Source organism: Mustela nivalis, assembly GCF_964662115.1.
Source record: "Mustela nivalis genome assembly, chromosome: 13".
NCBI classification, from domain to species: domain Eukaryota; kingdom Metazoa; phylum Chordata; class Mammalia; order Carnivora; family Mustelidae; genus Mustela; species Mustela nivalis.
In genome coordinates this window covers 89920651-89933824 of record NC_139032.1, presented here as the reverse complement: position 1 = coordinate 89933824, position 13174 = coordinate 89920651, and the positions used below count along the sequence as shown (strand labels likewise).

The 13174-nt window shown below is 55.8% G+C and overlaps 1 protein-coding gene across 7 annotated transcripts in view; it reads left to right on the top strand.

Moving 5' to 3' along the window:
- Positions 1-12896, top strand: part of TSC1 (TSC complex subunit 1) — a 49004-nt gene extending 36108 nt beyond the window's left edge. For 5 of the 7 annotated variants that reach the window (XM_082696079.1, XM_082696078.1, XM_082696082.1 and 2 more), the window contains 8 exons: positions 272-315; positions 925-1091; positions 1866-2048; positions 3112-3222; positions 3952-4074; positions 6905-7092; positions 7178-7339; positions 7665-12896. In XM_082696079.1, the coding sequence (XP_082552205.1) occupies positions 272-315; positions 925-1091; positions 1866-2048; positions 3112-3222; positions 3952-4074; positions 6905-7092; positions 7178-7339; positions 7665-8187 (1501 nt within the window). In that variant the 3' untranslated portion in view covers positions 8188-12896. The remainder of the gene's footprint in view (positions 1-271; positions 316-924; positions 1092-1865; positions 2049-3111; positions 3223-3951; positions 4075-6904; positions 7093-7177; positions 7340-7664) is intronic. The other 2 variants (XM_082696084.1, XM_082696083.1) reach the window with 1 other exon arrangement.
- Positions 12897-13174: the final 278 nt, after the last annotated feature.

The following is a 13174-nucleotide window of genomic DNA, read 5'->3' as shown; positions in this document are numbered from 1 at the left end:
CTCGGAGAGCCGAGCAGAGATCGGCCATGGCACGAGCTCCAAGGGAGGACGTCTGTGCCCCAGGGAGCTGGTCGTGCTTGGTGGGTGTGCTGGTCCCCGTCCGCTGTGCACCGCCACCTCTGAGACCCTGGGCACCTGGGTACTGAAGCTTCGTTAGGCTGTTGCTGCTTTTGACTGCAAGGAAGTGATCCAGCCTTGCGGCAATGAACAGCCCCGAGAAGGCTGTCCGGGCGAGCTCGGTAACTTTGTCCCCCCGCAACTTCCTTCCTAGGTTGTCTTTACCCAGCAAGTCTGTCGACTGGACCCACTTTGGAGGTAAAGTTGTTACTTGCACTCCAGACCAGCCCACGTGGATCCTGCGTGCTTGTCGCCTTTTCTGTCCTTGGAGGAGGCGTGCCCTCTAGGAACAGGTCCCCCTTGGCTGCTGCTCCAGCCAGCGTATCTCCTTGGCCCCTAATACCTCAGATGTTGCAAAGCTAGCATTTTCTACTTCTGGAAAATGGCACGTAGCAGGTGCTTGAGGCTGGAAGTGCAGAAAGCGCCGACCTCGTGCTCGGCTTTCGTAGGAAAGAGCCCAGTGAGGTCGGTGGCGCGAGCTGGGCCCCGGGGAGGACATAGCATGGGGGGCAGGAGGGCGCCTCGAAGCACCGTACGTGTGGTTTGGGGGTGTGGGGAGGAGTCAGGAAGCTCTCAGGAGCCCTCCCACCTTCTAGCATCTTGTGCTCCTTCGGAGGGCGGCCGTTAGTCAGTCCCCCTCCCCTCTCCTGACACACGACCGGCGCTGAGACGCAGGCGGCCTTTGCCGAGGGAGCGGGGACTTGTTGCTGTGAGAAGCGCGATTCGGAAGCTGGCTGACCTGGGCGGGGCGTGACGGAACCATCTGTAAAAGGCCTCTCTGCCACCCTCCCTCTGCTTTAAAATCAGGCTCTCCTCCCTCAGATGAGATCCGCACCCTCCGTAACCAGCTGCTCTTGCTGCACAACCAGTTACTGTATGAGCGTTTCAAGAGGCAGCAGCACGCGCTCCGGAACAGGCGGCTCCTCCGCAAGGCGGTCAAGGCGGCGGCCCTGGAGGAGCACAATGCGGCCATGGTGAGCCCCCGGGGCCCATGGGCAGGGCTCGCCTCGGGCTCGGGGGTTCGCGCGGGCTCCATCTTCTGGAAGGAGCGGCTGCCGGCTCAGGCCCCAGGTGTCCTGTCCCAGCTCCATGCGCCGCCGCGGCTCGGGGTGGTCGCTCGGTCTCTAAGGGTGACCGAATGACCCTGGTGAGACAAGTGGCTTCCGTGTGTACTTGTGATAGCCTACGATGGTCCACAGAGTCAGAGGCGCGATTTTATTCCTCCAAATGCAAAACCAGCTCTCCTGAAGCTGTTTTGTGACAAAAATCTCACAGCACCGGGGGGAGCCAGTCAGATTGAGGGGCTCTGTCGTTCTTCTCCTCAGAGAAGAGAAGCCTCCGTAACCTCTGTTACCATTCCGCGAAACGGGGTGGAGGGGGCGAACCGGCAGCCACTTTGCAGCCGTGCTGCCTGAGGAGGTCCCCGGACTCCGTGCTCACTGCCAGGGTGGCAGCCGGTGTTAGGGACCTGGCTGCTTGGTGTTTTATTAGAGGTCTTGGGCCAGCACTGGCGGTTAGGACTTCGGAAGGTGTTGGGAGTAACTGGCACCTGAGAGAGGTTCTTCCAGTGGCTCCCGATCCCTGTGCCGCTGGCAGGGCAAGTCTGGCTGGAGAGTCGTGAGCTGATGGCTGCGGTGCCTACGGTTAAAGCTTCAGGGCGGCGTGTGGCCGTCGGCACTGGTGACACGGGTGCTTTACTGCCCCTGCCGGGAGGCAGCTAAAGTGATCACGTCTATGCTCTCTGCTAGAAAGACCAGTTGAAGTTGCAAGAGAAGGACATCCAGATCTGGAAGGTCAGCGTGCAGAAGGAGCAGGCCCGGTACAGCCAGCTGCAGGAGCAGCGAGACACGATGGTGGCCCAGCTGCACAGCCAGATCCGACAGCTGCAGCACGACCGCGAGGAGTTCTACAACCAGAGCCAGGAGCTGCAGGTACGGGCGGCAGCCCTGGGTCTGGGCAGGTGGGACAGGGCATGGAGGCGCCTCACTCAGCCCGATGGACGGGAAGGGCTTTTCTCTCTGATGCGGCAGCGCATAGATGGCATCTCGGGCCAAGGTTCCCCCACCAGCTCAGGTCGTACGCGGCTCCTGTGGCAGTTTGGTCACTTCCCTGGCATTCCAAGGCAAAAAGAAACCCTGACTGTTGTGCTTTTAAGCAGATCTGAACAACTTAGTCCTTACGCCCCGACAACCCAGCAGCTGTTTGAGGACTGTAGACCCAAGTTTACGTTGTTGTAGATTTTTTTTTTTAAAGATTTTATTTATTTATTTGACAGACAGAGATCACAAGCAGGCAGACAGGCAGGTAGAGAGAGGGAGAGGAAGAAACAGGCTCCCTGCTGAGCAGAGAGCCCGATGCGGGACTCGATCCCAGGACCCTGAGATCATGACCTGAGCCGAAGGCAGCGGCTTAACCCACTGAGCCACCCAGGCACCCCTGTAGATTTTGTTTTTAAATGACCACCATGGCTCACCAGTGCTGTGTGTGTCCCCGTTGGGCACCGCAGAGGCACAGACTTGGAGCCACACTGGACACCGATGCCCTCTTTTCCCATTTCGCGCTGGTGTTCACACAGTGCTTTGTATCCCAGCAAACCCCAGATCCCTGCTTCGCAGACGTGCCTACATCCCCTGCCCTCGCTAGCGCGGCTGCTACTCCCTCTCCGCGGCCTCCAGCGTGCAGTTCACATGACGAGCGGCAGGTGTCGCTGTGTTTCCCTCAGACACTTCACACCTCCCCGCCCCAGCCCTGTGGGTTGGCTTGGTTTGGGGACTGCAGATCTAAGAGCTTCTTGTTCTTTTGCTAAACAAATCAGGAACTCAGAAATCATCCATAACTTGATTTTTAAAACTAAGAAACTAAATCCTGGTGACCCAAGAATAGTGGAGCAGCTGCGAAGCTGGGCTCCCCCACTTGTCCGGGGATTGACGGCCAGGTGGGGTAGGGCCCTGGCCGGAGGCAGTGGGTAACTTGCTGGTGCGTCTCTCCGGGCAGACGAAGCTGGAGGACTGCAGGAACATGATCGCGGAGCTGCGTCTGGAACTGAAGAAGGCCAACAGCAAGGTGTGTCACACGGAGCTGCTGCTCAGTCAGGTGTCCCAGAAGGTAAGCCGCGGGCAGGCTGGGTCTCCTCTCACACCTCTAACTGACGGTCTTCCTCCAGATGGGGTGAGGCCGTTATCTGCGTGCCTCCAGCTGGGGCTCCCACCCGGAACGAGGCCCGAGGCCGAGGCGGCCTCCCCTCCCCACCACCACCCCTCCTCGGGGGCAAGGGGCAATGTGTAGAGTATTTTGGTGCTACTGGGCAGGGACCTGGGTGCTGCGACCCGCCCCACAATGCACAGGACAGGTTCCGCAGTGGAGAAGCACCCAGCCTGCCCCTGGGCCTGTGTGTGCCCCTGGGAACCCTCTCTTAGATCCTCGTTTACATAAACGTGGGAAGTTTGCTTCAAAATGCTCCTGAGCTAGGGTCCCTCCTGTTTTGGGATTCACCACACTCTGTACAGTTTATGTACGAGCAAGTGCGTCTTCCTGGGCTTTAGCCCTGGGCTCTGTCCCCGCCGTGAAGGTCGCACACGCCTGTCCTCCGCAGGCATCCCGTGGGTGGCCACTTTGATGTAGCGACTCTCCACTGCTTCCCCTTTGCTCAGCGCCGTTTTGAAGTTGCCGTGGGACGCCTTCCTCCCCGCTAGCACTTGTGTTAGGGGATTTGAAACCATGGGAATTTATTGTCCTGTAGCACTGACACCCGGAGTGCAAGCCGGCCCCTGTGTGCACACACCGGCCAGTTGTGGGCCACGGGGGCGCTGATGTTGCCTGCCCTGTTTTGGTTAGCTCTCGAACAGTGAGTCGGTCCAGCAGCAGATGGAGTTCTTGAACCGGCAGCTGTTGGTCCTCGGGGAGGTCAACGAGTTGTATCTGGAACAGCTGCAGAGCAAGCACTCGGATACCACAAAGGTATGCAGGGGCTCGGGGAGCCATGCCCGGGGCGCGGGGAGCCCATAGGACCCAGGCAGCGGGTCTGCGGCCGCACAGCATGGTTGTGGCCCTGTGGACAAGCCCTCCTCGGCTGTTGTGCGAGCTTGTTTCCCCCGGTTGGCTGGCTTTGCAGTGACGTCAGGGTAAGTGAAAGTGCCGCATGGTAATTGATACAGAGTAGCTGATAAAGGGTTTGTCTTCCCTCACCAGTGCCCGCTTCGAGAGGGGGAGGGAGAGAGAGAGAGAAACAAAAAAAGGATAGGAAGCCAGTTCTATTGAACATAACTCTTGGGACTGTGGGTATATACTGGTATACATATTTTTTCTTCCTTTTAACGTTGAATTTAATTTCAGCAGATGGCGGTTCAGTCCTGGCAACAAGGCCAGTATTGGCATGATCTTACACTAATTAGTGTCTCACCAATGGTGTTGAGGCAGAGGTTTTATGTCACTTTATAAATAGCCTCAGGTAATGTTAGTGAATGAGCTGGGAATGAGTTGGGATAGGATTTTAATAGTAAATGCTCAGATGCCTCCTGTCACTAACTTCTCCATCACACACAGGCTTACTTTTTAGGATTTCTTGGGTTTGTGCTTTGTAAAGCTTTTTTGGCCAAATGTAGAAAGTAGTCTTGGAAGCAGAGAGATGTAATTTTCATAATAGAGTTAGTTACTCCTTATTTCGCAGCTCCTCTCAGCTCTCAGATTCAGACTCCCTTTAGAAGGATGTTAAATGTGGAACTTTCTAGAAACCAGCTAGCACTCATTTTCGAGGTATAATGGGCTTGGAAAAGAACAAGGGGAAAAGAGACCTAAGAGACAGGAGATCCTCTGAAAATGCTGACCGAAATGCATTCCTGACATCTGCCGAGAGAAGTCAGCTGGGCTGGCCTCTGTGCTGTTGCCTTCGGCTGGAGCACTTGGACTCCTGGGACCTCCCACAGCCACCTGATCTCTCTGGACCCTGTTTCACAGTCCCTATGTGGATGTGATGACCCTGACTTGTAGCAGCTGGGGTGTCCACGGTTGTAAGCAGGAACCAAGATACCCCTAACCCAGCTTAACAAAAAGAAGTTCGTTACTTCACTTGACAAGAAGTCTGAAAGCCGGTGGGTTCCGGGCTGGCCCAGTCAGTGTAGGGACAATATCTAAGAGCCCGGTTCTGAGTGCCTGACTGGCTCGGTCTGTAGAGCATGCCCCTGTCTTTTTAGAATTAAAAAAAAATTTTTTAAGGTTTTGTCTTTTTTTAGTTTTTTAATCTGTTTATGTGATGTCTATACCCCACGTGGGGCTTGAGCTCACAACCTTGAGATCAAGAGTCTGGACAGTTGGACAGGAGCATGTGCTTCTTGATCTTGGGGTTGTGAGTTTGAGCCCCATGTGGGGCATAGAGATTACTTAAAAAAAAAAAAAAGCGTCCTGTTTTTTCCACTCTCCTGCACCACTTGGCCTGTCTTAGCAACCTTGTCCTCTGGCTAGCTGTGCCGATGGTTGCAAGGTGTGTGAGCCACAGGAATGGCGGTCATAGGGAGTCAGACACCACAATCTCCCCTGGAAGAGGAGAGGTCGCTTCCTGCAGGTCCGTCAGTGAGGAAACGTTGCCAGGAACCCTCTACCAGACTTCCCACCCTTGCTGTTGGCCAGGATTGTGTTTTGTGTCCATCCCTAGCTCAGTCATTGCCTTGGACCTGTCAGAATTTGCCTTCGGACGTGGAGTCAGGCTTCCTCTTGTTCAGTCAAGTGGGGAGGCAGGGCGGTACCGGAGAATCAGCTGGGGAATGGCTTGGTAGGTGTGGGGTAGGACATCCTGCGGTGGTTGTGAGGGTTCATGGAGGCGCATGGATGTTCCTAGTCCAGTGGTCGGCTTGATTCTCCATAAAGAACTCCTGTCACTGATGACAGAGGCTGGTTCACCTCACCTGTGCTGAAGTCTGGAGTCCTCGGGCACGGCTAGAACAGCCATGATCCGGTGCCCAGTCCTGAGTTTCAGTCTGTGGAGTTCCACTCCAGGAAAGCAGTCACTGGTCGTCTTCGAGGCTGGGACACCCCCATGGAAGTTCCATCTCCTTGCTCCTTGTTTTCTGTCCTTTTTTTTTTTTTTTTTTAATTTAAAGATTTTATTTAGTTAGTTGAGTTGCTCAGGGTTCAGCTGGCTTGGTCTTTCGGCAGGCAGCCATCTGCCTGGCGTGATCTCTAGACCTTCGGGGTGCCCGAGGCACATGTGTGGCGTGGCCTGAGCGAGCCTGTCCCACTGGGCTGTGCCCGCAGCCTTTCTCTCAGTCGGTGTGTGGGGACAAGAGCCTGACGGAAGACACATCAGCTGCGACCCCACTATGTTGAAAGAAGCGGTATCGGGGTAGCTTCCTCTGGTGTCCAATGTGACATTGATGTAGTTGAGCTCCCGTTCACGTGTTTTTATATAAAGTCTATTTTTTAAATCTTTTTCTTACTGATACATAAACTATAACTTTACTAAAAACTTAGAGATATAAAATGTATTTTAACTCACTCTTCTCCTGGTGTTAGACTTAATAGCACTTCCGGGTTTTTGCCCTCCTACCTCGTGATATGGTGATACCTTTTTGTGCACAATGCCTAGTCATGTTTCAGATGATTTCCTCAGGGGCGGATTTCAAGGAAGGACTACTAGATTAATACTTCTTGCCAGCTTTCTTTGCAGCAAGTTGTAGGACCTCAGATTTCCAGCAGCAGTGCCCCAAAGCGCCTTCTTAGTGCGCAGAGCCTTGCTCTTGCCCAACGAAGGTAGCACGCGTGTTTCCTCGGGGACTAACTCCAGCCCCTCTTGTAGGAGGTGGAGATGATGAAAGCTGCGTGTCGGAAAGAACTAGAAAAACACAGGAGCCACGTTCTCCAGCAGAATCAGAGGCTTGATACCTCCCAGAAACGGATTTTGGAACTGGAATCTCACCTGGCCAAGAAAGACCACCTTCTCTTGGAACAGAAGAAATATTTAGAAGATGTCAAAGTCCAGGCAAGGTAACTTCGGTGGGCACGGGTTTCCGCGATGTTGGTTTCTTTTGTGAGCGGGGCTTCCTAGATCCTGGGGTGGTCTGTGTTTCAGAGGACAGCTGCAGGCGGCGGAGAGCAGGTATGAGGCTCAGAAAAGGATCACGCAAGTGTTTGAATTGGAGATCTTAGATTTATACGGCAGGTTGGAGAAGGATGGCCTCCTGAAGAAACTTGAAGAAGAAAAGGCAGAAGCAGCTGAAGCGGCAGAAGAAAGGTAGGAGCAAAAGAGGTGGGAGCAGCAGCCTTGTCCCTGAGCCACCAGCAGCAGAACAGGGCGTGAGAAACCATCCCCGGTGGCCTCTCTGGTTCCCTGTCCTTGGCCCTGAATTGCAGGATGTGGTCACAGGAAGTGCCCACACGTGTGTCTCCATGTCCCATCCATCGTTGAGACTCGGTGTCTCTTGCCGAGGCCTCACGCTCAGGTTTTCCCGCTCGAAAGCGTAGAGTTCGGTGTCTGCATGAGCCCGCGTAGTCGCACGCCTCCCATCCCCCCAGGCGCTGCCAACACCGCCCCCTTCTCCTCCCTGGATTTCTTACAGGCTTGCCTGTTGCAAGGACGGCTGCCCGGATTCTGTAACGGGGCACAACGAAGAGGCATCTGGTTACAACGGCGAGACCAAGCCCCCTCGACCCGGGGCCGGCAGCGCAAGTAGAGGGGGTGGAGGTAGTAGTGGCAGCGGCGGCAGCGAGCTCTCGACCCCGGAGAAACCCCCCAGCCAGAGGGCAGGCCTGTTCAGCAGTCGGTGGGAAACTGCCATGGGAGGGTCCGCCACCAGCATCCCCACAACTGTCGGCTCCCTCCCCAGCTCAAAAAGCTTCCTAGGCATGAAGGCACGAGAGTTATTTCGTAATAAGAGTGAGAGCCAGTGTGATGAAGACGGCGTGACCATCAGTAGCCTTTCCGAGACGCTAAAGACAGAACTGGGCAGAGACCCGGGTGCGGAAGCCAAGACCCCCCTGAACCTTGACGGCCCGCACCCTCCCCCCCCGAACCCGGACAGTGTTGGACAGCTGCACATCATGGACTACAACGAGGCTCATCATGAGCACAGCGAAGGATGACGGTCCGTCGGGTTAACTTGCGGGTTGCGGGCTTAGAACAGGAGGTGTGAATGCACGAGCCCAGGCTTTCCTGTTTCCGGGGTCTGGGTGGCTAGCGCACGCGGTGGCAACAGGATGGAGGTCCTTTTGACAGTTGACTTGACACAGAACGGTTTTTGGATCTGGCATCGAAATGCCTCTTAATGTCCCCCTCAGCCCGCTCCTCAGCCCGTGTTTCGTTTACCCAGCAGTGTGGACTAATCCGAGGGCCGGTGTGCGTTCCTCAGTAGCTTTATTTTCTTCCTTCCCCCGCAATGGTCGCGCCCTTTGAACCTGTGCAATATGAGGCCAGATTGAATCTTTGAGTCTAACACACACTCTCTCCTTTCCTGACACTCGGAGAACGGGTCGGCTCTCCGTTAGCCCAGGTAACTGGTGTTGCAGGTAAGTCTGGTTCTGTCCCTTTCCGCGGGGGGGTAGCTTGTGAAGCTGGTTGACTTCATGTGAGACCTTGTCACTGCTTTTTGGTTCTGAAGCAGCAGCTCTAGGGAAACAGTGGTTTATTCGCCCTTCCGTTCTTTGGCAGTTCTGCTTTCTAGAAAGTTCTGTGTAAACCGTGTGTTGGTAAGAGGCGTCTGGAGCTGGCGCCGTGGAGACTGCCCTTCCCCTCTGGGAATGCTCTGTCCCTCCTTCCCCGCTACCTCTTACTTATTTGGTGTTTGCTGGAAAGCTGGGACCGTTCCGACCAGGCTGGCGTGGGGATGGTGAAACCCGCTCCCTGCAAGGGTGGGGGTGCTGAGCAGTCGCCTGAGAAGCCCTTGTGGACGAGAAGCTGTCCCTCGGGCAGGGCTGTGCTAACTGAGCCTCAGGGTTCAACTCCTTACCCCGGTCTGTCTGCCTGTCTCCGTTCGTGTTCCCGTGAGCCTCTCGTTTATGTCAGCTTCTCGGCGATGCTGCCGCAGAAAGGCTCTGAAGGTCCAAAGAGTTTCTTCAGCGTTTAAATGACCATTGCTTCTCAGGCTGCTGGAGCCGCCTTGCTGTTGCTGGTTCTAGACCACTAAAAAGGTAACAGCTTTCTCATGCCAGCCAAACTTTCCAGGGCCAACCCCATGGCGAGCTTGATGATGCTTCCCTTTCGCACGTTGGTAGTGGCCGAGCCTTCCAGGGTAGAGTCCCGGTGAGCATTGACAAAGGTGGTCTGACATGCACCCCAGGCTGCCCGCACATGCTCAGGGGAGGGGACCCCAGCGCAGCCTCTGAACACAGGCTCCAGAGGTAGAAGCTAGAAGCTGAAGAGTTGTTGCTTAGTGTCCCAGCTGAGGCAGGGGGAGACTGGTAGGAAAGAGCCGATGAACTTGGTTTTTCTCTTTTATTCTTTTAGTTAAAAAAGCATACGAAGGTTCAGTCGTGGGGCGGGGGAAGGATGGACTGTAATGGTACGAAATCTTACTGCTTACAGACGCTTCAGCACATGAGGGGAAAGGTCTCTTCTTTTTAGGGTTGTAGTGGATATTCTAGCACTCCTAACCAGAGGGGCCGAGGTCATGAGAGACGCTGTGTCGCCACAACTGCGCTAGCGCGAGACCTCATCAGGACAGGATCTCCTGGTGCGCCCAGCGGCCTGGCCCTGCCCGGCCTGCGCCGCCAGTGGCCGCCACACGTCCTGTGTGGTCTAGTGGTAACCACCCGTGGTGAATTCAGTTTTGTCCAAAGGAAAGCTTGAAATTGAGCATGTCCTATTTCCTAGTTCAGTTTTAGAAAAGCAAACACGAACAAATTCAGAAAGGAAAAAAATGTTAACTGGATTCCTACTGAAACCAGGTCAGAATGCTTACCCTCCCCCCAACCCGAGGGACCTGTGCCGTGGAACAAAGACACCAGGCATTTAAATCAAAGCCTTTTCCCTGATTAACTGGCAAAGGCAGAGGCTGATGTAAAGAAAAAAAAAAACATTTTTAAGAACCGAGCAGATCGTACGACTATAGGGAGTGAGGCGGCAGTGTGGCGGCGTGGGCCGCGGCCTGCGCGGGAGGCTCCGAGGACAGGCGTCTCGGCCCAGGGCCCTTGGCACATCCCTCGGGCCCTGGTGGCTGCTCAGCTCAGTGACCGTGGCGGACCCAAGGGGGCTGCGCTCGGCTTCCTTTGAGTTCTAGGGGGCCTGGCTTTTTATTCGGCCGCGGCTGGGGTATTGAGGCCTCAGGGTGTTGAGGTACGCAGTCGAGACACTTAGGGTGTTATGCCGCAAGGGACTCAAGTCCGTAGTAAGGTTTAGTTTGGTTTTAAAAACAATAAACCTGCCAGGAGTCAACAGGTCACTTGACTGCGCCACAGCGAGTCTTTTTGAGGACGGAAGGGTGACGGCGGAGGTATGCGAGGGAGGGAAGCCGGCTCTGGGAGCTGCCAGGACGGATGGCGCAGAGCAGTCAGCATCGGGGCAGAGCCGGTCTCCAGACGGCCGAGCAGCAGCTGGTGGTGACCCAGGTCAGGCTCGGGCTGCCTCTGCCCTGCCACTCGGGGCGGACTTGCCTGCCCCAGAGCCACATGGCCGGTGTGTGGGACCTGCTCTGATCCCCAGCCGACACAAACCAAGGTCAGCTCGGGCCCTGGGGTTGGAGTCTGCTTCTTGGGCAGCATGAAATTTGTTTTCAAAAGTAGCACGACGGTATCCTGGGGGTGGGGATTGGGTGGGGGCATGGTGGGCAGCAGGGCGGAGTGGCTGCGGGCTCTCCGTAGAGAAAGTACATTCCCGAGTCCACTGTGGGACGGAAGCACACGGACCTCTCTCAGACAGGACTTTGAGGGATTTTTAAAAAGCTTTTGACAGGGTTCTGCCACAAAATCTACAGAAATTGTTAGGATAGCATTGGGAGAAAGATCTGGTCACAAGAAAGAAAAATCCAAAGGCAGGAGACAGGTCACTTCTTGGGTAGGAGGTTTTAAAGGCTTCTGTGCAGCTGAGGCTGCTGTGGCCTTCCTAGCGTGGTCAGCAGAGTGTTCCAGCTGCTGGGGGCTCTTAGCAGGCTCCGTGGGGGCAGCTGCCGTGTGAACCAGAATGCGTATGCCGTGTGGGGCGGAAAGGGGCCAGCTCTTCGGAGCAGGGAACCTGGGAACCACTGACACGGATGGCGAGCCCACCGTGCCACCGTGGTCCGAGAGGCCGGCACATCATGGGGCCAGATCGGATGACAGGACAGGAAACTCCAGACCGTGGGCTGTCCCCGTTTCCAGTGGTTTTGTCACAAGAGGCCAAAGTCTCATGGTGTAGATGGGGTTGGCTGACATGGTGGCTGCGACGAGGGGACCCCTGAGCTGGGCCCTGGGGGTTCAGACTCCCAGTTCCAAATGAAAACGTGGGTGTTTCTGTGTAGAGAATATAGCATGTGCTGGGATTAGCCAGTGGGGTTTGTACCGAATACTAGAACGGGCCACTCGAAGCCAGAAGGAATGGAAGAAGGAGCGCGGAAGTGCCACGCGCAGGCGGCGGTGGTGGGGGAGGAAGCCACGTGGGTTGAGCAGGGCGTGGGCGGTGCAGAGGCTTGGTCTGGAGCCACGGTTTGGTTGGAGGGCCACCCAGCCTGGGGATGTTCTCGGAGAGGCCAGCCTCTCTCAGAGTGGTCCCAGGACAAGCCTGATGCCGCCCACATCTGCAGGGACGAGGGTCTCGTGGAACGACCCCGCCAGTGCAGCGCCCTCTGCTCGTTTCCACTGTCCAGGTGCCTGCTAGAGACTGACCCACGTCTCCGGCCCCAGCACGTCTGTGTCTGTCTCTGCCCAGACTTCTGTAACGTGCGCCCTGCCACCCCCCACCCCCGGTGCCGTGGTGCCATCGGTCGCCCTCGATGATGCTTGTCTGGATAGGTGAAAGCGCGCGTGTAGGTCGGGGCCTGGCCTCGAGGCTGCTGCTGCGACCCTTGTCCCCGTGTGGCTCATGTCCCCATCAGTGCCGCTCTGACGCTCGCGGGGAGAGCGGGTTCCCATCTTTGCCTCGCTGTCCTCCGGTCTGGATGCGCTCACCTGAGAAGAGGGGCCGCAGGACGAGGGAAGCCTGCTGGGGGTAGGGAGTGCCCGGGTCCGCCACTGCAGCGCAGCCCTCTGCCCCCTTTCCCTCCGCCACCACATCGTCCATCGGGGAGACGTAGGCTAGTTGAGTCACTGGAACAGATGTTGTAGAGGAGACCCCTGCGAGTTTGAGCACCCCCAGATCCACCCCTCCTCCCTTCCCCCACTAGCTACAGTGTTCGGACAGGCGGCCACCCGCAGACACGCCGGCTGGTCCGAGGTGGCCAGGCGTTTTGCACAAGGAAGAATCAGTGATCACTTTTCGGGAGACTTCTGTGGACCATAATAAGTATGTAACGGAGAAACAGATTTTGTTAAGACGTAATCTAGTTTTGTAATTCAATCATGGATCAGCCACATGTGGCTCACGTGCGGTTGAAAGGGGTCCCATCAGTGGAAAAAAAGGGTTTTTTAACTGACTGCTTTTAGTTAAATTTGAGAAAGTCCTCTCTTGTCAAAAGGTTTAAACCTTCCCGCCTTGATCTTAAAAGCATGTCCAACAATCCACGTCAGATGCCATAAGCAAGAACCGCGAGAGAGAAGATGGTACAATCTTAGTGAACGGGAATTGGAATCGAGAGGGTTTGCTGTCCTTCTTAGAACGTTCTAAAATGTCAAGGCAGTTGCTTGTGTTTAACTGTGAACAAATAAAAATCTATTGTTTTGCACTACTCTGCTGTGTTAACATGAAGTGACTCACGCTGGCCTCTGAGGGGCTCCTAGGCCAAGCGGGCACCCGCCCACGGATGCAGAGGGCTCCGGCCTGGCTTGGTTGGTCACCACGGGTGGCTGGAGGAGATGCTGGCAAGTAGAATCTGCCTTTTGTCTCTCTGAGACCCTTTTTGTGCCAGCCAGTTCTCTGGCGCACAGCCACAGATCCTGTCTCTGCTTCCAGTTCCCACCTTCCCCCACTGATGGGGGGGTGACCTGGGTTATCCCCGCCCAGGCT